The sequence below is a fragment of the Haliotis asinina genome, chromosome 1 (genome assembly GCF_037392515.1).
Source record: "Haliotis asinina isolate JCU_RB_2024 chromosome 1, JCU_Hal_asi_v2, whole genome shotgun sequence".
NCBI classification, from domain to species: domain Eukaryota; kingdom Metazoa; phylum Mollusca; class Gastropoda; order Lepetellida; family Haliotidae; genus Haliotis; species Haliotis asinina.
In genome coordinates this window covers 77,127,506-77,150,171 of record NC_090280.1, presented here as the reverse complement: position 1 = coordinate 77,150,171, position 22,666 = coordinate 77,127,506, and the positions used below count along the sequence as shown (strand labels likewise).

The 22,666-nt window shown below is 43.0% G+C and overlaps 1 protein-coding gene across 1 annotated transcript in view; it reads left to right on the top strand.

Annotated features, from left to right (window-relative positions):
• LOC137297505 (mRNA export factor GLE1-like) overlaps nt 1-22,666 on the top strand; it is a 35,105-nt gene that overhangs the window by 10,415 nt on the left and 2,024 nt on the right. Inside the window, exons 3-12 of the mRNA XM_067829426.1 lie at nt 8,446-8,641; nt 9,726-9,874; nt 10,228-10,288; nt 10,692-10,759; nt 10,880-11,151; nt 11,674-11,792; nt 18,759-18,813; nt 19,519-19,628; nt 20,939-21,145; nt 22,222-22,412. Coding sequence (XP_067685527.1) covers nt 8,446-8,641; nt 9,726-9,874; nt 10,228-10,288; nt 10,692-10,759; nt 10,880-11,151; nt 11,674-11,792; nt 18,759-18,813; nt 19,519-19,628; nt 20,939-21,145; nt 22,222-22,412 — 1,428 coding nt within the window. The remainder of the gene's footprint in view (nt 1-8,445; nt 8,642-9,725; nt 9,875-10,227; nt 10,289-10,691; nt 10,760-10,879; nt 11,152-11,673; nt 11,793-18,758; nt 18,814-19,518; nt 19,629-20,938; nt 21,146-22,221; nt 22,413-22,666) is intronic.

Below are 22,666 nucleotides of genomic sequence, written 5' to 3'. Positions count from 1 at the left end.
CCTATTGTCTTTGTCATTTCTGCTCCGAGCCGGGACTCGTATCTAGCGTACAGCTTATCGATTTCTTCGGCTGACATTTTGTGAATTTTATCCGGAGTGTAGTCTCCAAAGTAATGTTTGGCTTTGCCGCCAACAGCCAACGCCACCAGTTTCTCTCGCTTGGGGGAATCCCCCACACCCCCAGTGGGGCCTGCCGTACCCCCAGGTACCAACTGTTCGAGCAATTCCTCACACTCCATCTTATAATATAACAAGTAAGATTTAGTTTTAACTATATAATACCCGATGCAGACAAAACACAGAGAAATGAAGGTTAAGTTGCACACGACAAATACTTCAAATATCATAGCTATATGCTTAGCTTTGCTTAGCTTTGCTTAGCTTTGCTTAGCTTTGCTTAGCTTTAGCATACTATATATGCTACTGGTTGGTCGGTCTTTAGCACGAGCTTAGCGTGTTCAGTTTCAGCGAGCTGTTTCTTCACCCGTTCCCGTTCTAATTTACTCATCACATCGTTCTCTCTCAAACACTCCTCGAACGAATCCCTGTCCTTGCAGTGAAATAAGGCCACCCATCGCGTCTGCTCCCTGAGGTCTTTCAACACCGAGTTGAACTTCTGCGTTAGCACCCAGACGCTGTGATTTGCATGCCGGCCGGAGAAGGCCAGGTACGATAGCATGTCTCTCTTTTTTGTTATCTCGCGATTAGCGCTGCAGTCGTCCAGTATGAACAGCGTCGGTTCCCCTTTAAATTTCTCGTGAAGAGCTTTCAACCAGTCCTGCAGGCGTGTTCCAGGGTCGATTTTGTGTACGTCCGGGTCCGTCATCACCCAAGGTCGCGCGTACGTTTTATTCATGCTTAGAGTAGGGCACATGATAACGATGTTATCGAACACATCCTTGTAGTAACCCTCCAACATATCCAACACGAAAACGGTCTTCCCACAGCCAGTCTGCCCGCACACTATGGCGCAGTGTGGGTCAGTGGGTAGTTGTGGGTACCCCAGGGGGGTGTGGGGGTCTCCCCCACTAGTAGATGGCTTGCACGAATCTCCCATTGTCTATATTAAGTTGCGCGTCCATAATAACGTACAGATATAATTTCAACTTACCAGCGGTTTGAGCCTTCTTAGTAATCTGGATGGTTATCCCTTCGCTGCCGTTATCTATACGACGCCCGCTACCGTGCAGTTTATCATCATCCGTGGATCGCATGTCCAACCATAGGGCGTACTTGGTGGTCAGGTATTCACCGATCTGCACGGAGCCGAGGTCCAGGTCCTTTGTTATGTAATCCCCCACTGGTAGCTTTTTTATCTCATCCCACTGCTGGTGTGGTCTCATGCCATGACTGAACAGCTGGTTTGGCACGCCCTCGATGGTCACTTCCACCTTTTCAATCTCGGGGTTGAAAAACTTCTCGCTGTCCCTCCGGAATGGATCGTAATACTCCACGGGGACGACCAGGATACCTTTCATCGATCGCGCCGGCACGTTCAGGTTGATATTCCACGCAGTGTCGCTCTTATCTCGCACGACTGATCTATGTCTCAATACGCGATCGTACAGGATGGCCATCTTCCCAGAGTACTGGCTTCGAACCTGCCTGGCCAGCTCCGGGCTAGTGACCATGTCGAACTCCAGAGAGATGTTGTCTATGGCATAACTGGCCTCATCACCGTTCGGCGTACGCACTACTTTGCTATAGTCGTTAAACGTGAGCTCGTATTCGAGCCTATCATCCAGCGCGGCCTGGTAAAACGGCGCGTGTCCCGTGAGCAACTCGAAGTCGAGCGGCACTCAGAATCGATTCCCGTATGCTCGAGCGATGGCCTTTTCACCGTCCGATAGCTTATCTTGCTGGTCTTGCATGAAGACATACCTTATGCGCGCCCGGGTTGATTTGCTGATACCCTGGTACACATCATTGACTCGTTCTCTCTCGCTTTTCCAGAGATCCCTGTAGCAGTGAAACACGTCGCTGTCGTCGATGCTCAGCACCTCGTTACCGCTGATCTTGACGGTCGTTTTCTTGATGATGGCTCGACCCACGTTCCGCACTAGCTCGCGTTTGTCGTTGTCGGAGGTCAACGTGATATTGAACGCCAGTCGAACAGTGCCTGGTACAATGAGGTCATTCTCACCAAGGTTTGGAAATCTGACCAGCAGAGTTTGATTCTGGTCTATCTTGCTGGGATTGTTGGTGATGGTCACCGACTGACGCACGGCTCTGGCTCCTAATGGCTCTCTCAATCTTCTGAAAGGATCTAATTTTCTGCCGTACATTATTATATATAAACGAAATATATTTTTAATACTAAATAATGGATGAAGACATACCTATGAGGGAGATGTGGGACGATAGTGCCCAGGCATTCAATGATGACCAGGAGACCTCATTCAGTACTGGCCTACAGCCGGCTGTCGAGCAGAATATCTCATTCTCGCCAGTTACCACACTCGTCAGGGGCGCCGTCGACGCTTATTACAACGCAGTTGAAGAAAGAGACAAAATCAAGCCGTGGGTAAGGGACTATACCAAGTTTACCCTTGTCGAGGGTAAGCTGCGTTTGAAGGATCACCCGGAGATCGATCTCTTTCATCAAAAAACGAGAAAACCGCTTGCTTTATCAACACTGAGAAAAGACCATAATATTGGCTTTGTCCAAGATGAACTAGGTTTCAGAGATTACGGTGGCACGCAACCGAAGAAGATTCCCCCGAAGGCCCGTCAAGATCTGGAAGTCATCAGGGACGCCACATCGGTTCAAAACATGACTTATGATATTGAAAAGGTGTTGGCTGATTACGAGAACAAGCCCTTCCCGGGCCTCGAAATTACCTTTCGGGAACTGAAGGGGTTGGACCTGTTGATGCAAACCATTCGTGGCCAGCTCTGGAAAAGCACGGCCAAAGTGAGTGAGATAGACGACCACATCGCCCGTGAAAAGGAAAAACTCGGTGAAACTGAGGACGAGTCTATGAAAGCCACCATCGAGGAACGAATACGTAATTTGGAAGATGAAAGGCAGGTCTGGTTGGAGACAGCGTCCGGCTACAAAGAAAAGCTTCGATCCCAGGTCAACCGTGTGCGGGAAACCATCAATCAAGTCCTCTACCGAGACACCACGTTAGCAGACAGGATTAGGATATTGTTCCGGGAGCAAGGGATCACCATCGCCAGCATTCTGACTGCATTGGGTTTCATCATATCAACCCTGGTGGTGTCACTGACAGGGGGAACCCCCACACCTGCCGGCGGGGGAACTCCCACTCCCACAGGCGGTGGTGTTAAAGACTGGATAAAAAAACTCGGGGAAGGCCTAGCTAAACTGGCTGGTAAAGCCGCCGAAGCCCTTCCCGGCATCCTGGGTAGCATCGTCTCGTGGTTGTTGAGCGCTCTGTCTAAAACTGCCATGTGGCTCAGTCAAAACCTGTGGGCAGCCATCGTCGCCGTGGCGGGTCTGGTGTACGTAGCGGCTAAAAAATCTTTAACCAAATAAGTCCCAAAGCTACCCCACCAACCACCAGGGCCGTTTTACTATCAATATGCTGCTGATAGGGGGGTGTGGGGGGTACCCCCACATGAATATGGGGGGCCACCTCCTGTGGTTGAACTTTAGACTCCGGGGGTGGCGCCACTATACCCGTTTCACGTGGTGGGATGTGTGGGATATAGGTGGTGTTAATATCGGGGTTGATACCCAACTTTTGATCCTTCGTGGCTATGACTATTTTGTTGTTATAACCCACCACTTTTTTTACTCTCAGTTGCATATCACTCGGAGCCATGTACAACCCCACGCCGAACACGTAATTGACTTTCGATCTGGCGTATTCTAACACGTTTTGGTAGCGTTCGATGGCCCGCGGGAGATCAACTGGAGAATTGATAGCATCCTCAACGTTGGAAACGAACTGTTTCTGAGCGTCGTAAGCAGTTCCCTTACCGAGGATGTTGGAACGCGTCATAGGCTGCGCACCCAACAGCGCCCACACGTACGTTCGAATCGAGTCGTTCAAGCGTATTGTGCCAGCACGAGTGAATTCTTTCGATGTTTTTGAGATCATTTTAGTCCAGGCTGTGGCTGCATCAGGATTGGTTTGCTTTATACAGCTGACATGGATCTGTTCATTCGTTGTGGGGCCTGTAAATGTATGACGGTGTGGGTTGTATGAACCATCTTTAGAACCGGCCTGATATGTCCCGGACCTGTAGAAGTACACGAGAACTATACCGAGACCATGGTTCACACCAGGAAGGCGAAAGTCTTTATTCGTTGGAATCTCAAACTCCCCACAAATACGTTCATAAGCGCGTCTATCATAGCCGTTATTCGTCATATTCCACCCTATATCTTGGGGAAGAGGAGCACTTATTTCCTTCAATATTCGTCTCGTTTGATAATAAATGTGAAACAAAATAACCACCTTACTCAGTTCGTCTATACCGTAGTCTAGTGTCACACCCGACCCTGTCGTCGCACACCACACAGCAAAGTTGAGTTGGTTCTGCCAAAACTGCATTGGGTTTTGATTCCAGTTTACCACCGCCTGCGCGTTATTAACGGACACGACATAGTTTTCAAAGATATTAATAAAGGTTGTTTTAAACCCCGTGCCATCTGCATTCACCACGATTTTCAAGTGTGCTAAGTCCATATTATAATATATAATTTATATATTATAATATGTACATAACACTTCCAGGAATAACGAGCGGTGAGGCCGTTCAGCTGACGCACGCGATCGATAACACGTCAGGTCAACTCGAAGTCGCACTCTGCGATATCACCTACCTACCGCAATGGACTAACATCAATATCAGCAACAATAAGCTGTTCGTCAGTGGAACTCGCAGCCAGATAACTGACGGCTACTACAGCGTGTGCTCTCTAAACGACGAGGTCTTCAAACCCCTGGGAGCCGAACTCAAGATGAACGACTCAAACGGTACAGTGGTGTTAATCAACAACGGAAGAAACCCCTTGAGGCTCGGCCGACCATTAGCGAGGATACTCGGTATGTCTCCTGACGAGATAAAACCAACAACCACCGTCACAGGCACGAAGTTACCCGACCTAGTACCGTACCGAGAGCTGTACATTCATCTCGGTCAGGTGAGCACAACGTACAACATTCAAGGAGGTCACCCTTCCACTATACTGAGAGCAGTGCCGGTGAAAACTGAGAAATACAACGACGGTAGAACTGAGTCGTTTTCACCACGGCAGTATAAGAGATTAATCCAGGGCAACATACCTGAGCTGACAATATCGGTGTTAGATATAAATCATAATCCTGTAAATATAGGATACCTCAGCTTCATGTAAAATGACCAGCGCACAAGGGCCCGGAGTTAAAAAATGCGTCAATATCGGGATCTCCGACCTCGGAGACACGCGCGGTTTCGGCGCTCCCGGAGTAGATGGTACATCGTACGCCTTGCAACTGAAAAACAACATTTACAAACGCGTTGAAATCCCCTCCGGTGGAGCCCTAAGTGATATAGTAGATACCACAAGAGCAAAAGTCAACACTAAGTACGCCCTTGTCAACACCGGTAGTAATAACTGGATAATATACCCATCGTTCGGGGGTAAACTATTCGACTTAGACGATGTTGAGAGCACTACCGTCGTCCAAAACAAACCATATATGCTCGTCTTCACCGAAGATGACAAGTGGGTGTTGTTACCCGATAACGACGACTGGTTTCTCAATATTAGACTCGTCTCTCCCTACGTGTTCACGGATAACAAAGACAACCACCTAAACAAAGTCGTGAACAATGGAACCCTGCTCGTGGCTTACGTCCCAACTCAGAGACGTAGCATAGTCGTCAGCCCACTCGACACTATGGCAGCCCACATGCTATCGAGTAAACTGACCATACAAAACGTGAAATTGCAGTTGGTGTCTGAATTCGAAGGCGTGGTCACTATACTAGAGAGTCTACCGGCAAACTCAACACTGATCATCAAAGTCTACCTAGGGGAACCATCGGGGAATGATGTCCAGATCGTGAAGGGGATCAAACTCGGGTGGGGGAAACGACACCAGTATCAAGTTTGCAACGTTTACGTGCGGGTGGGTGCCGACTCCAACACCAGTCTGCAGGGGGTCAACGTGATCGTGGAAAACACGATAACACCAACCAATATCTTCCTGCCTGCCAACATACACTTCATGGGTATGAAGTTCACCCCTGAACTATTATCAAAAAACCAGTTGGAAATTATATCGTAATAGTATAATAATGACCAGTCATCATCCCAACACTACACTTAACGACCTAGGAGATACGGAGGGATTCGATCAGCCTGGTGAGGAAGACGCCTTATATATCCTGCACTTCAAAGACAACGTGTACAGACGGGTGTCGTTATCAGATTTTAAAGAACCTAAATGGAATATCAACTTAACACTCGCCTCACCTTATATAACAATGGACGAAAATGAGTGGGTCTCTAAGATTAGTAACAACGGTAGCTGGATCGGGGATTTCATCATTCCGGAGAGGGGATTCATGATGTCTATTAATTCCGTAAATAGGTTAATGTCTGTAGGGGGAAAAAATAAATTAACATTTAGCAATCGTTTGAGTAATATAGTAAATATTGTTGAGATATATTCCCCTTCCACACTCATCATAGAAGTCTTCTTTTATTTAAGCACTGAAAACAACTCAAGAGTACACCAAATTGTACCCGGGGTGTCAATACACTGGTATGATGAACACCTAGGTCAACATTGTCGTATTATTATACAACGGGATACCCCGGGTCATATAAACCGCTTAATAAGTCTCAGTGGGGTTTTTATTACAACAGGAAAGTCTATTAACCTCTCACCTATTACCCTGAATAGTGGTATAGACCTTATAAACTTCAAATTCACTTATGGACTATTAACTGAAACCCAATTAAAATATCTTTCATTATATATATTATAGGATGGGTCTGTACCCAGTCGTAGAGGAAGTAGCGAAGACGTTGGAAACCGTAGATGGGTTCCGCTTGAGGCAGTTATGTGATGTGAAACGTCAACTAGAACAAGACCGTGACACGCGGAAAGCACTATGTAAGAAGTACAATAGAGCTTTCAATATCGTGGACGGGGCTGACACTACCCTTATGGCAACCAGCATGGGACTAGGGGCGGCAGGCGTTGGGTTGTTGGCTACCATCGTGGCTGCACCTATAGTGCTAGGTATTGAAATAACGGCAGGGGTGGCAGGGTTAGCAGGGTTGGCGCTTAAGTTATTATCACGCAGACTGCATCGTAAGGCATTGAAACACGACGAGATCAGGGTTCTGGCCGAAGCAAAGCTCAACACAGTGAGTGAGCGTATTTCCACGGCACTCTCTGATAGTAAGATCTCAGAAGAGGAGTTTCGTTCAATCCTCTCTGAACTCAAAAAATATAACGGAATGAAACAAGATATTCGATCCAAGTCTCGTAAGTCTGCTATCAGCGAGGACGAGAAAAAAAAGTACATAGAACAGGGGATACAAAAAGTCCAGCAAGCCTTTATTACGAACACCAAAGAGATCATAGGCGGTTCACGTTAAACTGTTTCATCGATATAAACGTGACATAGGCACCCAACCTTTTTGTAGTAGGGGTAATAGTAGTAAGATCTAAGGTCCCAACCAAAGCCTTATTTAGTAAATAAGGCTTTGTAGAGACATTTCTTGAAAGTGGTCCAGAACTGTCATTCCCTATACTACTGTGCTTGATGGCTGCCATTAACAGTACCAATTAAACCCAAACCTTGTCAGCTTCACTTGAAACCATACGGGAGCTATTGAAATAAAATTTTAGTTTGTTTGGAGAATACACAAAGTTCACTGGCTGATTCTAAATTATGCTCAGAACAGTGTTTTATAAGAGATCCAAGCCAAAATGTGTCACCATGCACAAGTGATGTGAAATCTGTTGATTCACTTCAGATTTGTGGGTCAGTTTTCCTCAAAATTACTTCTCCAATATCTATCAGTAATCAGTCAGCGTTCAAGTAATGATTTATGGCCAATACAGAAAGGCTAAAAATTGATTTGCATAAGCTGGATTTTACATCAATATGACTTATGTAAATTAGTTGCATGTATTTGGGGTGGTGGGGCAGACAAGTGGTTAAAGTGTTTGCTCGTCACACTGAACATCTGGATTCGTTTTTCTTACAACTTTACATGGGTTCAAAATGTCCATTTCTGGTGTCCCCTGCCTTGATTTTAAACCAAACTCACTAATTCTGTTTATTGTGATACAAACTATTTTATATCATGTATCATAATAAGGCAACATGTACAGCAATGAACTCCATGCTGCACATGCTCTACGTCTAAGCAAATATAAGATGATGGTTCTACGCGTAAGCCCACACACAACGACCAAAATGTATTGCTGTTTTGTTACTTGAATACCTGTTTAACTGTTCTAGGAAAGACGAAGTTGAGGAGAAGGATGTCTCAGCTACCTCCAGTAAGGCTGTTGATTGGACAGGAGACACCACGGAGGAGGACAAGCCTCTGACAACCAATGTGAAGCTGTACACATCACCTCCTGTATCCCCCGACTACGGCCGCACCAGTTTACAGATCCGCCACTATGAAGTCATGTGTGACAACAAGGCCAAGGTTGATTATTCATGTTGATTATTTAATATTTATGGATGACAGCTTACATTAATATGTAACGTTTCTGTATTGATTCAATTTTTCCTTATCCTGGTGGTTGGTATTATAGTTTTATAGGATGGGGTAGGCCAGCAAGAGGCCTGTTTGCGTCCAACCCATGGTCTTCACTTAATATATATCAACAAAAGGAATCATTTAGACACGATAGCAGTATCAGTATTCATTACGATAGACACATACACATATCCTGACTCATACTTATTGCTTATCTCCCCTTTCTCCAGAGGTACAGTGGAATTCTCTGTCCAAAATCCCCGAGAACAGTGTAAAAATAGCTAACCCGTCCCAATTAACAACCCACACCAACAACCTAGCGTAGCTCATCAGTCTTCCCATTTTCTACCCTACAAGACACTTGAGAGGATTCCCTTAGTTCACTATCTAAACTAATTCTCATTTATTTCATCCCATCCATGTCAAGCAAGAGTGATCAACTCTGATTACCGTATTTGATGTATCTAGTGGCCCCTCCCAAGTAAGGGTCCCCTTTCAGAAATACAATGGATGCAGAGCATCCCCAACCTCAGTTTTAGCTTTCTAATTGTCAATACTGAATGGTATTGTGATCAACAACTGAACGAAGTAGTCTGTACAGGTCACAGAGATAAGCATGAACCTGGTGTCAATTTTTGCAATACCTGCTCATTGACTGGTTTGTGTGATTTTTGATTGAGTGAGTGAGGAGGTTTAGTTTTACACCACACTCAGCAATATTCCCGCTATGTGGCGACGGTCTGTAAATAATCGAGTCTGGACCAGACAGTCCAGTGGTCAACAACATGAGCATCAATCTGCGCAATGGGGAACCAACGACATGTGTCAACCAAGTCAGCGAGCATGACCACCCGATCCCATTAGTCGCCTCTTACGACAAGCATAGTCGCCTTTTATGGCAATCATGGGTTGCTGAAGGCCTATTCTACCCTGGGACCTTCATGGGTTTGTGATTTCTGACATAAGCAGCTAATTGTCCTGGGTGTTACATGTAACGAATACAGTATTTCATCCTTGGTGCTGACTCCAGGACCTGATTGAGGCCAAGAGGAAGCAGTTTGAAAGGAACGAGCAAGAGCTGCAGGTGATGGTGGAGCAGAAGGCAAGCCAGCTGGAGGAGAAGCAGCGTGAGGAGATGAGGAGACTATATGAGCAGACGTCCAGACTACAGCTGAAAGAGTATGTCATAGGACCAGTGATAACCAGTTGCTCTGAACCATGTTGAACTTGATTAAGTTAATCATGGTCTGAACCTTAACGACAAAGATGGCAACTTTCATTGAGTAGTGTGATGAAATTGGTGAAGTATTTATGAAAGTAAGAATTCTCTGGGATGGTACGCACACTCAAAAATAGAACAACATGTGGTATAATACAGCATGACACACCATCTTTAGATAGCAGCCTGAGAAAATCTTTGGTTAGAATGGATCTCTATGAGAGGCTGACATGGTTGTTGCACATCATTGTTTCCTATATGCGTAGACCGATGCTTATGTCTCACTCATTTACTCTCACAATTTGTGCTTAAGGAAAGCCGAGACAAGCAAGAGGATTCAGCAGATGAGAGATAGTCATCGAACAAGGAAAAAGGTCAGTGTATTTTTGCAACTATGTGTCACCACAACAGTGGATAACATGGACATATGCTTCAGTTGCAGTACAATATTTGGCTCAAAACATTCACTTTTCCTTATCCTGACTCATGTTTAATTGCTTAACTCCCCTCCAACAGCCAGCTGAAACTTGAATCCCTTCAAATTCCTAAAGTTGTTGCAATCAATGAGTCACATGACTGATTACCTTGGTTTCATTAGCCTGTTTCTTATGGTATTGTCACACGTAATGAAGTCTGATTTGACATCAAGTGTCTTAGTCAGTGTAAGCAGGTGTAGTCATCATCCCCAGTTATACAGAGAAAGTGTTAGTTTTGAAATTTAATACAATGAATCCATATAAGGTGAAATTTTGATTGTTGTGTTCCTTCTCTTCTAAGATCCAAGATGACAAACTGCTTGAAGGAGAGAGGAAGAAGCTGCAACTGCAAGAAGAAGAAAGAAGAAGGTGGGCTACTGTTGACTGAACATTAAATCAGTGATCATATTAAATGGTGACCTGTGAAGATCCAGGTAAGAATTGATGAAAACAAAGCATTTCAAATTAATAAATGAGCATTGCTTTCAGGAATGAGCAAGAAAAGAGGCAAGCTGTGTTGCAGCAGTGTTATTTAAAGATCAAACAGACTCATGACAACCTCACAACTTTGTATGACAACTGTAAATACAAACAGCACCTGCCAGAGTCAGCTCAAGCTCCGAAGCAGGTGTATGTGCAGATCTTAGCCAAGGCCGAGAGTATGATGAAGAAAGGAGATGTGGCAATGGAGGAAGTGCAGGCAATGAAGAACTTGATGGAGTACTCGAAGAACACATACGACTTCATGGTGAAATATCTGGGTAGGTCAAGAGCATGTGTGTATCCTTGATGAATTATTTTGTTATGAAAAGAGCTGTATAACCATGGTGAAATATTTTGTTATGTCAGGAACATGTGTGTATCCATGGAGAAACATTTCGGAATGTCCACAGCATGTGCGTATCCATGGAGAAACATTTCGGAATGTCCACAGCATGTGTGCATCCATGATGAAACATTTTGGAATGTCCACAGCATGTGTGTATCCATGGAGAAACATTTTGGAATGTCCACACCATGTGGGCATCCATGGTGAAACATTTCGGAGTGTCCACAACATGTGTGTATCCATGGAGAAACGCTTCGGAATGTCCACAGCATGTGTGCATCCATGGAGACACATTTCGGAATGTCAACAGCATGTGTGTATCCATGGTGAAAATACTAAGGAGGGCTTGTGTGCCATATAAGTGAAAGATGCTTGAGGAGCATGAGTATTCTAATTGTCTTGTGCTACAAATTATTTAGCTCATGGAGCAGTACAACTGGTTTTACTCCTTCAGAGGAGGCTACAAGAAAAGGCAAAGCAGAGGAAGCTGAGGTGGCCAAACAGCAACAACAGAAGCAACAGCAGCAGCAACAACAGCAGGCACAGCAGAAGGCAGCAGCAAAAGCAGCTGAGGTAAATTGGTGACATTGGACGAAAACTATTCTGAGGTTTACACATAAAATGATCCTACCAATATGAAATAGTTACGATAAGTACGATTGAAAAACATTGCTTCTGCAACCAATTGTTGTATATGCTCCAGGAATAGTCTTTGAGGCTATAATGAGTAATTAGACTTCATTAAAATCAATGTCTGTGCCAAACACCACATTGTACGTCTTTACTATGTACCTATCAGCAAATGGATTTTCTGTGCATGTTTCCTTCAGTCCCACAAGGCAGTATTTTCTCTCTCATTCTGTTTAGTATTAAGATCAGCAGTTTATCCAAGGTTATAAATGATTCAATAAATGGATCACTTTCAATAGATGATTTTGATATTTCTTCTCGCATTAAAAATATGCACTCTATTGAACTGAACAGTTCAAACAAAATAGATAAATGGTGTGTCCAAAATGACTTTAATTTTCTAAGTCAAAAACTAATTGTCAGCATTTCTGTAGAAAATATAAGCTGCATAACGATCCAGAACTATTTTAAAAAACTGTCAAGGAGGCCCAGTTTTTTGGGTATAATTTTGACTCCATATTTAACTTTTCTACAGCATATTAAGTACCTGAAAAATAAAAGCTTGACAGCACTGGATTTATTAAAGTTTTTTTCTAACTCAAAATGGGAGGGCATCAAGATACCCTCCTATACCTAAATAGATCACTGGTCTGCTCCAAGCTAGATTATGGCACCATCGTATATGGTGGAGCCTGCGAAAGCAACTTAAAACTATTAGATTTTGTCCACCAACAAGGTCTAAGACTTTGTGTCATTAAGAACCTCTCCTGTTGACAGTGTCTGCGTTGAGGCAGACGATCTTTTACACAACGTGGTATTAAATTATCTCTACAGTATGTCACAAAATTACTCCCTAACAAGTCTAACTCTGCTTTTAACTGTATCTTCAGTCTCCACTATGAGGATTTATACGAGAAATCTTCTGTTCTGTCTCTGGGGCACAGAATTAAACCATTCAATTTTCCCTTATCCTGAGTCATGCTTAATTGTATATCTCTTCTTCCTGGCAAAGGTAGAGGAACACCTCAAATCCCTTGAAGTTCGCTTCTAAAAGAAGCGGTCGTAAAAATACCCTCACCCAGATAGCCTCCCTTTCCGCACACATGGTTGGAGGCACCTGGGGTCCCGATTACAGCGATAAGTTTATCAACTATTTAACTAAATTTATGTCGTATGCAGTATTTGGTTTATGTATATGTATCATAGTTTGTTAAATTAGTGATTATTGTGTGTTTTTCTTATCGCACATATATTGTCAACTCAGACTAAGTTTCGGTTGATGAAATCGTGATTGCAGTGTTGATTACGGCTGTCAGCAGTTGACCCACACTTAGTTTGTTCGGCATGTAAGCCCATATGTTCCTCCACTATTCGCTGTGAATTTTGCAGAAAATTATCTGTTTCAGAATTTACTTAATAAATTCGTTTTGTTCAAAGGTGTGCGAGGGACAGGCAACGTCGGCTTTCATTAGCCATGTCTAAATCAGATGATTTAGCTTTGGGTAACAGTTTATTAGTAACTGCTGAAATTCATTCCAGTGACCAGTCAGGCGTGTCTCAGGGGCTGTACCTTGGGTCCAGCAACTCATTCCCTAGACCACAGGAGAGAACTTCATTGGAGAAAGGGCCATCGCAACCTAAGAAGTCTAGATCATCATCGTCGTCAAAGACGAAGTCATCTGCAAGAGAGTCATCGAAGAATCAACATACTTTGTTGAAGAAGTCCTTCATCAACGAGATCGTCTCTCTACAGAAACGACATCTATGATGAGCCGCCATTGATTCTACACAATGAGTAGAATGTCACTCGGCATAGACAACTTTCGTCTTCACTTAGATCTGACCTGACTGCATTGTCACTGCTCCGGAACCCTTATGAGGGTCATCAGACAACGCAGACTTCGTCGGCAGCCTCAGCCATTGTAGCAGACAACTTTACGAGTCGGCCGTGACTACACTTAATGCAGCCGTTGGACACAGACGCCTTCATGCTACATGAGCTTGGAAAAGCATTGTGTTTTGAGAAGAACGAAGACTACAATCATCAGCTACATCGACTGCTGCTCTCTGTGAGCACTCAACTAGATCTGCATATCCCGTTGCAGTTTGGAGAGAGATCCACCTAAGTCGAGTGAGTGCACCCGCACGAGTGGCTACACTCGCATGAGTGAGGATGCTCACTTGGGTGAATGCTGTCACAGGTCTACTCGTCAGTGCAGAAGATCTTCATCAGTCTCCTCAGCTCATCAAAAGGCGCCGTCAGCATTTGTAGTCCCCTTCAGACCTGGACTCGCATAAGCAGGATCGTCGGCATCCATCGAATGCATCACATTCACGGATTATTGAAGACAGATACTACTGATCATCATCTCCAGAGGAAGCCCTCTTCTCAGACCCTGAGGTTACATCACAAATGGTCTGGACTTAGTCTCACATCCAAGGACTCCAATGAAACCAAGACTTATAGGATGAAGAATGAAGACATTAGCACTCATTGCTTTTGTATTCATATGGAGCCCTGCATCAGAGCACCAGAAGTGGATGAGGCATACAAGGCACTCTTCACACAAAAGAAGGATCAGCTGTTATGTCCAAACTCTTCGCCTCTACTACTGTGGAACTGAATCTACTTCATTGACAAGGTCATCATCATGGAGTGAAAGTTTCACAAGGCCCTTATATCATGCCCCGTGGTCAGTGCCCACAATATTTTATGGGAAGATCGAAGAGGGAGCAAGGACGATCGCTCAAGACTCCAGAGGAGTCATGACGATCAAGTCCATCGACACCTTGACAACGGTGATCAAGCAGACAAGTCAGCATTATACTAACAAGTCCATATTCTCCAGAGTCCAGAGATTGAAAAATAGAAAATTTAATACCAGAGGGTCCAGAGGAGGTAAACACTGAAGATCAAGTTCAGAACTGGACTGGAGTCTTCTACCTCAAGCCTTTCCCATATAACTGTCTCAAGTGGGTGGTCGTCTTCAACTCTCCTGGAAGAATTGGAGAATTCTCAACAATGAATTTGTCACGAACATTCTTCAAGATAACTACAAGATGCCACTGCGAACTGCACCTCCGATCACAAGAGATGACGGTATTATCTGAATCTTCTCGTCCATCCTCTCACAAAACAGGCGCACGGTGAACCATCTGTGTTCCAAGTTCATGTATGGACCGTATCAAGACCTGTTTAGAGCACAGAGGATACTCAGTGAGAGCAGTAAAAGCAGTTACTTCAGCCTTTCGGAAATCCACTCGCACCCTGTATGATGACATGTGGAAACACTTTGAGGCATATGCCAGGAAGAAAGGATTCATGGCAATGAAGACAACACATCCTCAGATAGCAGATTATCTATGCCATCTACGCCATTCCAGAGGTCTGAAAGGCTCTACATTATCAACATGCTTGACAGTTCTCAGCTCAGTCGTCACCATGGAAATGGGGACCATGCTGACTAAAGTACCCGAGCTACTCGCCTTACTACGCTCCTTCAAGCTGGAAGATCAACAACGCAGATTTAAGTCCCAGTGTGGGATCAAAATGTTGTACTCCAACATCCCACAAGTGATGTGTATGAGCCGCCTGACCAGACCTCAGGTGAATTGCCAACTCAGAAGACAATGTTTTTACTTGTCTTGGCTACAGCTGCACAAATGTCAGAAATTCATGCTCTAAACTTCAAATGAACGAGGGTCTACGATGAGATTTTATTGCGGAAAGTCAACTGCCAGGTCAACCAGACAGACAGTTCCGTATACTGGCCTTGTCTTCTATCCTTGTACCTCATGATACACAAGACTTATCATTATGTCCAGTCAGAGCATTGAAAATATACATCGCACATACCAAGTCTAGACGACAACGTTTCAAGCGCCTGTTCATCCCTATATCTACTGAGACACCTGCAGAAGTATTCCGCAACACTGCCTCAGTATGGATCAGAGCTGTTATACTGACAGACTACAAAGCAGCAGGATTGGAACCTTTGTGAGCCTCGAACCCACATGCTTTTGTTAATCAAGCACGGTGTTTACCAACCATTCCGTGCAGCAACTAATGGCTCCCCGACGGTGCTGTGTTCACTCACCCGATTCGTCACGTGACTTGTGGAACCCAGACGCTCTGCAGAGTATAATGGTGGAGAGTCCATGCGCATGTATTGAACAGACTAGCATGAGTGATTATGACCCTGTACTCGTAATGAAGATACTTGTACCTGAAGAATGGTCGCAACTAGTCTCGATTGCTATATCTTGACATTTAGTTGCATCAGACACTAGCAGAATGCTAGTTATTTTGGATATCATCATGTTCAAGTCAACAAAGCAGAAGACAAAATCGACTGGATGTGATCCCCCCCCCCGAATCTGCAATGAATATTAGAAGAACAGGACCGGATTATCGCTGCTGCAAGTTCACGAAAGGGGGAAATTAGGACATAATATTAGCAGACAGCCAGCAGAATCCAGCATGGTCTGACCTACCGCTGTTTCCGTCGGATTCTGTAAGCAATTAAGCATGGGTCAGGATAAGGGAAAATATGTAATTTTCTGAGTAACTTGATATTTTATACTTATCCTGACTCATGACGAAAGCCCTCCCAGCCGCCCCTCACAGACACACTGAATTCTCTTATTCTCGTGTTGGGCGATTATTAGGGAGAGTGGTTATCATGGCCAATCAGCTGACCATGTGCGTAGGAGGGGAGGCTACTTGTGGGTGAGTGTATTTTTACGTCCGCTTCTTTTAGAAGGGAACTTCAAGGGATTTCAGGTGTTCCACTACCTTTGCCTGGAGGAGGAGATAAGCAATTGAGCATGAGTCAGGATAAGTACAAAATATCAATTTTATTCAGAAAATTACATTTTCATTTAAAATTCAAAAGCATATGAATTACAGTATGAACAAAAATTTAGTCAGTTAAGAAATGAATGTAATACGTATAAATCCATATTTACAGATGGGTCCAACTATGGTGGAGCAGTAGCTTGTGCCACTGTCATTCAAAGCAGAATGATATCTTCTTGACAGCAGAAGCTAACGCCGTATAAACAGCCATAAAATATATTAATAGACACCCTAAATATAAACATTATATCATTTTTTCAGACTTTTTCTTGCCTTCAGGCTATTAATAACCTTTCTTGCAAACATCCTCTTTTAATTGAAATTAATGAATTGTATAATGATCTTGCTACTGGCCAATACACATTGGGGCAGTGGGGTAGCCTAGTGGTTCAAGCGTCACGTTGAAAACCCGCGTTCGATTCCCCACATGGGTACAGCCAATATTCTGGTGTCCCCCGCCGTAGTATTGCTGGATTATTGCTAAAAGTGGAATAAAACTAAACTCACTCACTCCAATACACATCATCTTTTGTTGGATACTGAACCACGATGGCATATCTAGTAACACAATGTCCAAGGCAGCACTCAGCAAATCTGTCACACGACTTTTTACTCCATACACTTATTATATAAGTACATTTAGATCTTATGTCTGTGATCTGTCCACAAAACTCAGATTGTCTACTAAGTTTGAGTTTGATACCAATTTCCGTCCATTCTGGAAAATACATGTTCCTGTTTTCTCAAATTTGAGCAAAAACTTGAACTTATGTCAAAACTCAGACTTAGTTTGTTTTGAGAAATCGGATACTGATGCAGAAGAAGTGGGACACCCAAGTGGGTGGGGTGGCTTCCTTATTTTTCTGGTAAATAATTGACCCTGGCTCAGGCAATCCAGTGATCAGGATTTGTACTGGTAGTCCTGTGACAAATGTATGGATCAGCATTTGAAATTCACAGATGCTAGGATCAGCTTTTTGATGCATAACTGGAGAATAACTTTCTACCATTCATCCCTGAATATCTGGGTTTGTATTAGTCTTCAGCAATCCATGCTGGACGTAAGAGGCGACCAACGGGATCGGGTGGTCAGGCTTTCTACCTTGGTTGACTCCTGTCATAGTATCCCATCTGTGTAGACTGATGCATATGCTGTTTTCATGATCTTGATCACTGGATTTTCTGATTGGGGGTCGATTATTTACAATCCACCATATGGCTGGTATATTTCTAGGTGCTGCGTTAAATAACAAACCAAAACAAAGAACTCCTGCCTCCCTATTTTGACCGTATGAAAATCTAGTAATTATGCTCTGATCTGTCATTTTGATCATGATGATTTTTTTGAATATTTGTAATTAGATGTGAACTGTTTGAAATGACATGGTCTTAAACTGTTATTTTCAAGCTTTTTGCAGATCACTTGTTTTTAGATGATGTGACTTTTTCTTTAATACAGTGTCCGTGCTTTGTGACACTTTCATTAATAGTTATGTCTGCTTTAGAAACTCAGTGTATGCTTTGTGACACTTTCAGTAATTGTTATGTTGGCTTTAGAAACTCGGCGTATGCTTTGTGACACTTTCAGTAATAGTTATGTTGGCTTTAGAAACAGTGTTTGCCCTGACACAGAAAACCTGCATATTTGACTCACAAATTGTTTCAAATACGCAGTGAGTTTAGTTTGCATCATTGTTGACACAGCGCTGCTGGACCCATAGTTCCAATAATCTAAACTCAGAATTTGCTGCTCCTGCTTGAAACTACTTAGTTTAATGTTTGCTCTGTACTGATTAAATGCCTGACGTGCCTTAGCTTGCTTTTTCTGGTTATTCAACAATCACACTTGATGTCTTGATAAAATTTGGAAACTGAATTTTACTCCCCAAAACATGTCCATGACTCCTGTCATGTCACCAGGGAGTTATGATGCCTCCTAGATTTTTTTGTCATGTGCAAACACTGGAAACACCTTGTATCTATATTGCCCCTAAAAAGTCAAACTATTTATGCCGATGAAAATATGTACCACTCTTGTGTATGTGTTATAGGCTGCATCTGCTTCGACACCTGGTGTTTCAACAACTGCAGGAACTCCGTCAGCAGGTAGGTTGGGATGAAGTGGTTTCAGTTTTACTAAGCTTTTGGCATAGCTTAGTGGTTAGAGCACTGGCTCGATATGCCAGGGTTTTATTCCCCACATGGGTACAATGTGTGAAGCCTATTTCTTTTATCCCCCACCTTGATTTTGCTGGAATATTGCTAAAAGTGGCACAAAACTTAACTAACTCAACATGTAAATTTTCTCACTTACTTGTTCAAAATATCATATCAGTGTTGTAAGTTTTGATATTCTGAAATGATTCCAGGCCAATTTTATTTCTTGTTTGAAGGATCCGACTGCCATATTTTTTCCAGAATAAGAAAAAAATAAAAATTAATTTTCCCGTTCAAAAAATAAAATAGTCAATGTTTTTAATGGCCAAACATGTAAACTCAGAAGAAATATTTTTTTTAGATTGTGTTTTGCCCAATATACACTTCATAAATTGCCAAACGTAAAATACTCCAAGTATTTGCAAGGAATATTACCTTGATTGATGATTTTATTCTTTTTTTCTTCCTTCCTTTAGGTTCCGTAAACCAAGAAATATGATTGATTTGGACTAATCTAGAAATCTAAATATATCTATAACCTGAAGTTATTGTACACAGTTTCTGAAGACTTTCAAGTTTCAAAGTACACATTACTTGAGAAATAGGTCACTTGCGTTGCGGATCAAAATGTATGGATGTTGTTGCATGTTTCAGCTGCAGTGAGACAGAGTGTTATTGATGAGGTGGTGACTGAGTATGAGCGTTACAAGTCCAAACTAGATGACATGACCAAGTCACTTGCTGCGTTTACCACTAACACACAGGTAAGGACTAGGTAGATGTTGTCATAAGAATTCATGGAGAACAGGGAGGGGGACACCCCCCATGGGAACTTTGCCTGCTCTACTGAGACAGCACGGTTCAGTGGTTTCAGATATTAGGCATTCTACGCTGTCTGCTAATAAGATGATGTGGGAGAAGGTTAGGCAGGAGAATTATGTGATGGTATAATCCCGTATGATGAAGCTGGTTGTGAATTGTGCCACCCTGCAGATTGGGGGACTATGTATTCTGCAGCGTCTGTGCTCATGTACATACGTCCATGTTCTTGTTCACGCAATATCTCATGAACTGTTGTACCCGGTGTCTTCAAATGTAGAGACAGCTTACTTTGGGGGATTACACAGTTGATTAAGGGTGACGTGGACCTTATTTTCAAGGTCACTATGACTGACTACTTTTCATGAGGTATTGTTAACGCAATATTTCATGAACTGTTATACACCATGTCTTCACATTTGGTGACAGCCTACATTGGGGGATAATGCAGACACCAGTTGATTTGGATGACCTTGACCTTATTTTCAAGGTCACCATGAGTCTTGTTAACAGGATATGTCATAAGCTGTTGTCCCCAATGTCCTCAAATTTGGTGACAGTCTACAATGGGGCATTAGGTACAGTCCTTTTGAGTCAGAAATCCAAACACCTTGTCTTCTGAGCTGCAAATTGCTCAATGTCGGTGTTTACTTCCATGTTTTTGTGTACATGGTTAAGTGCAAGTGATGACATGCGGACATCGCCCCTGTTGGATTCAACTACAGTCCGTTTAAATTGCAAATTTTATCATTGTACAAAATTGCCAAATAAATATAAATAGTACACATGTGTATCATGTACTAATACCCAACAGCTTTCTGATATTTGAGAATTTTCAGGACTCATCCAAACATTGTTTAAGAAACTATCATCATTAAGTGAGTGAGATAATATTTAACATCACATCAGCCTATCATCATTGAAAATACAAAAGTTGTTATCTGTACTGGTAATCAACTAGTGATACCATGCCCTTCGTGTTTCCCAGCCTGGTGATCAGCATATCAGGATAATGAGAGACAGAGTTTAGTTAGATATTGCTTGGTTACAGATGTTGCTTATCATCAGTCAATTACTGGTTTGTCTGGTCCAGAATCAAATACAGTATTACAAGTATTAATTATGTTTGTTTGTAAACAAAATGGATTTTCGATTGAGTGTCATAATTAATTATGTTTGTAAACAAAATGGATTTTTGATTGTATGTCATTAGGAAGATGACTCTGTAACAAGTCCAATTTTCTCTCATCCCCAGATGAAGAAGTATCGGTTTGAGCTGCAGAAATCTGTGAACACCCCCATCAATTCCATAGCCCCAGTGGATGGCGCCAACCTTAGAGACAAACTGCAGAAACTCATCCACCTGCTTGGAGGGCACCAGATTGAGGGGAAACATGTCTCTGCTAAAGATGCGCCAGAGGGGATCCCCTTCTGTAAAAACCTCATAGCAAGAATGTTTGTGGTAAGACTTTGGTTGCAGATGATACTTTTATATTACTAACTGGTATACTTCTTATATGACAGCCTTGATTTTATCCACCAAACTGAAGAGCAAGTTGCAAAGATTCAGTTATAACTCTAATATGTGCTTGAAATGTTCTAGACAGTCTGCTGAGAGACAACCATAAAGAACTGGATTCGAATTGGTCTTCAGGAACTGATGTTTTCTTGTAAGAGGCAACGAAGGGAACTGGATGTTCAGACTTGCTGGTTGATACATGCCATTATGTCCCAGTTGTGTTCTTCAATGCTCATGATGCCGATGACCAGTTTGTTTGGTCCCTGGTCAACCTACGACACGTGTCAGCCAAGTCAGTGGATGGGACCACCCGATCCATTTCGACAAGCATGGGTTGATGGAAACAAAAACCTAACCTGGATCTCCACAGTGTTACTACATATCTCTAACATGAGATGGCATGCCATGTGTTGACTGGAATATTAAAGAGACCTTAAAACCAACTCATTCACTCACTTTAATGCAAGACATTTTTCATACCAAAGACCATCCTCGATATCTCCAAGGTCTACGTTCCGAAAAGTCTCCACTATACCCTGGATGCATCTACGGCTCAGCCCGATAAATTTATTACCTCCCTTGGCTGGCTTTTTATCCAATCAGGTGTCTACGCTGGGAATTCTCTAACCGATTAAACTTGGCAAACAAACCATGCAGAGGTTCTCTGAAAGTATTAGATGGATTTCTTGCATATGTTTTAAAAAAGGTTTCGGACCTATAAAGTTGCATGTATGATTTCCCCAAATTGTGAGTCGCACGGCTAGCAAACCTTCGCAGTTGCAACTGCTACCTTTGTTGACACTGGCAAATTCGGTTATAACGGCGACCACTCTGATTGGCTATTGTGAGAGAGCGGAGTCAGCAAAGGGAGGTAATAAAATTATCGGGCCGACCCGTAGATGCGTCCAGGGTATAGTGGAGACTTTTCGGAACGTATACCCTGGAGATATCGAGGATGACCAAAGACATGCATGTTCTTTTTCTGGAAACAGTATCTATCAGGTGACATTCTCTTGCAGAGGAAGGGGGAGGAGCAGGTCTCATCTAAACATGAATCTGCATTTGCCATCGCCATGGTCGCAGCAGGTTTGTGGCTGGAACACAATGATATAGGGGACCTGATGTTGGCACACTTCCACAGCTTCTGTCCCTACATTGTGCCGCTCTACATACCTAAAGACAGCAGTATGTCATCACAGGAATACCACAGGTTAGACAACTATTTTACCTCCGCCTTGATTGCATTACACTCTTCCTGATATTTAATTTGATATGAGCAAAAAGAAAACAGGATGGGAGAAAACCGGCAAGGTCATTTAGCTCAGATGAGATTTATATGAAAAAAGGGATGGTTGGGAAAATCATTCACTCTCTTTGTGTTCAATAAGATAAAACTGCTAGAATTTGTATAAATATCATTCAAAAGCATGTAGCTGTCAGTGTTGACTAGAGTCCTTAGATGTG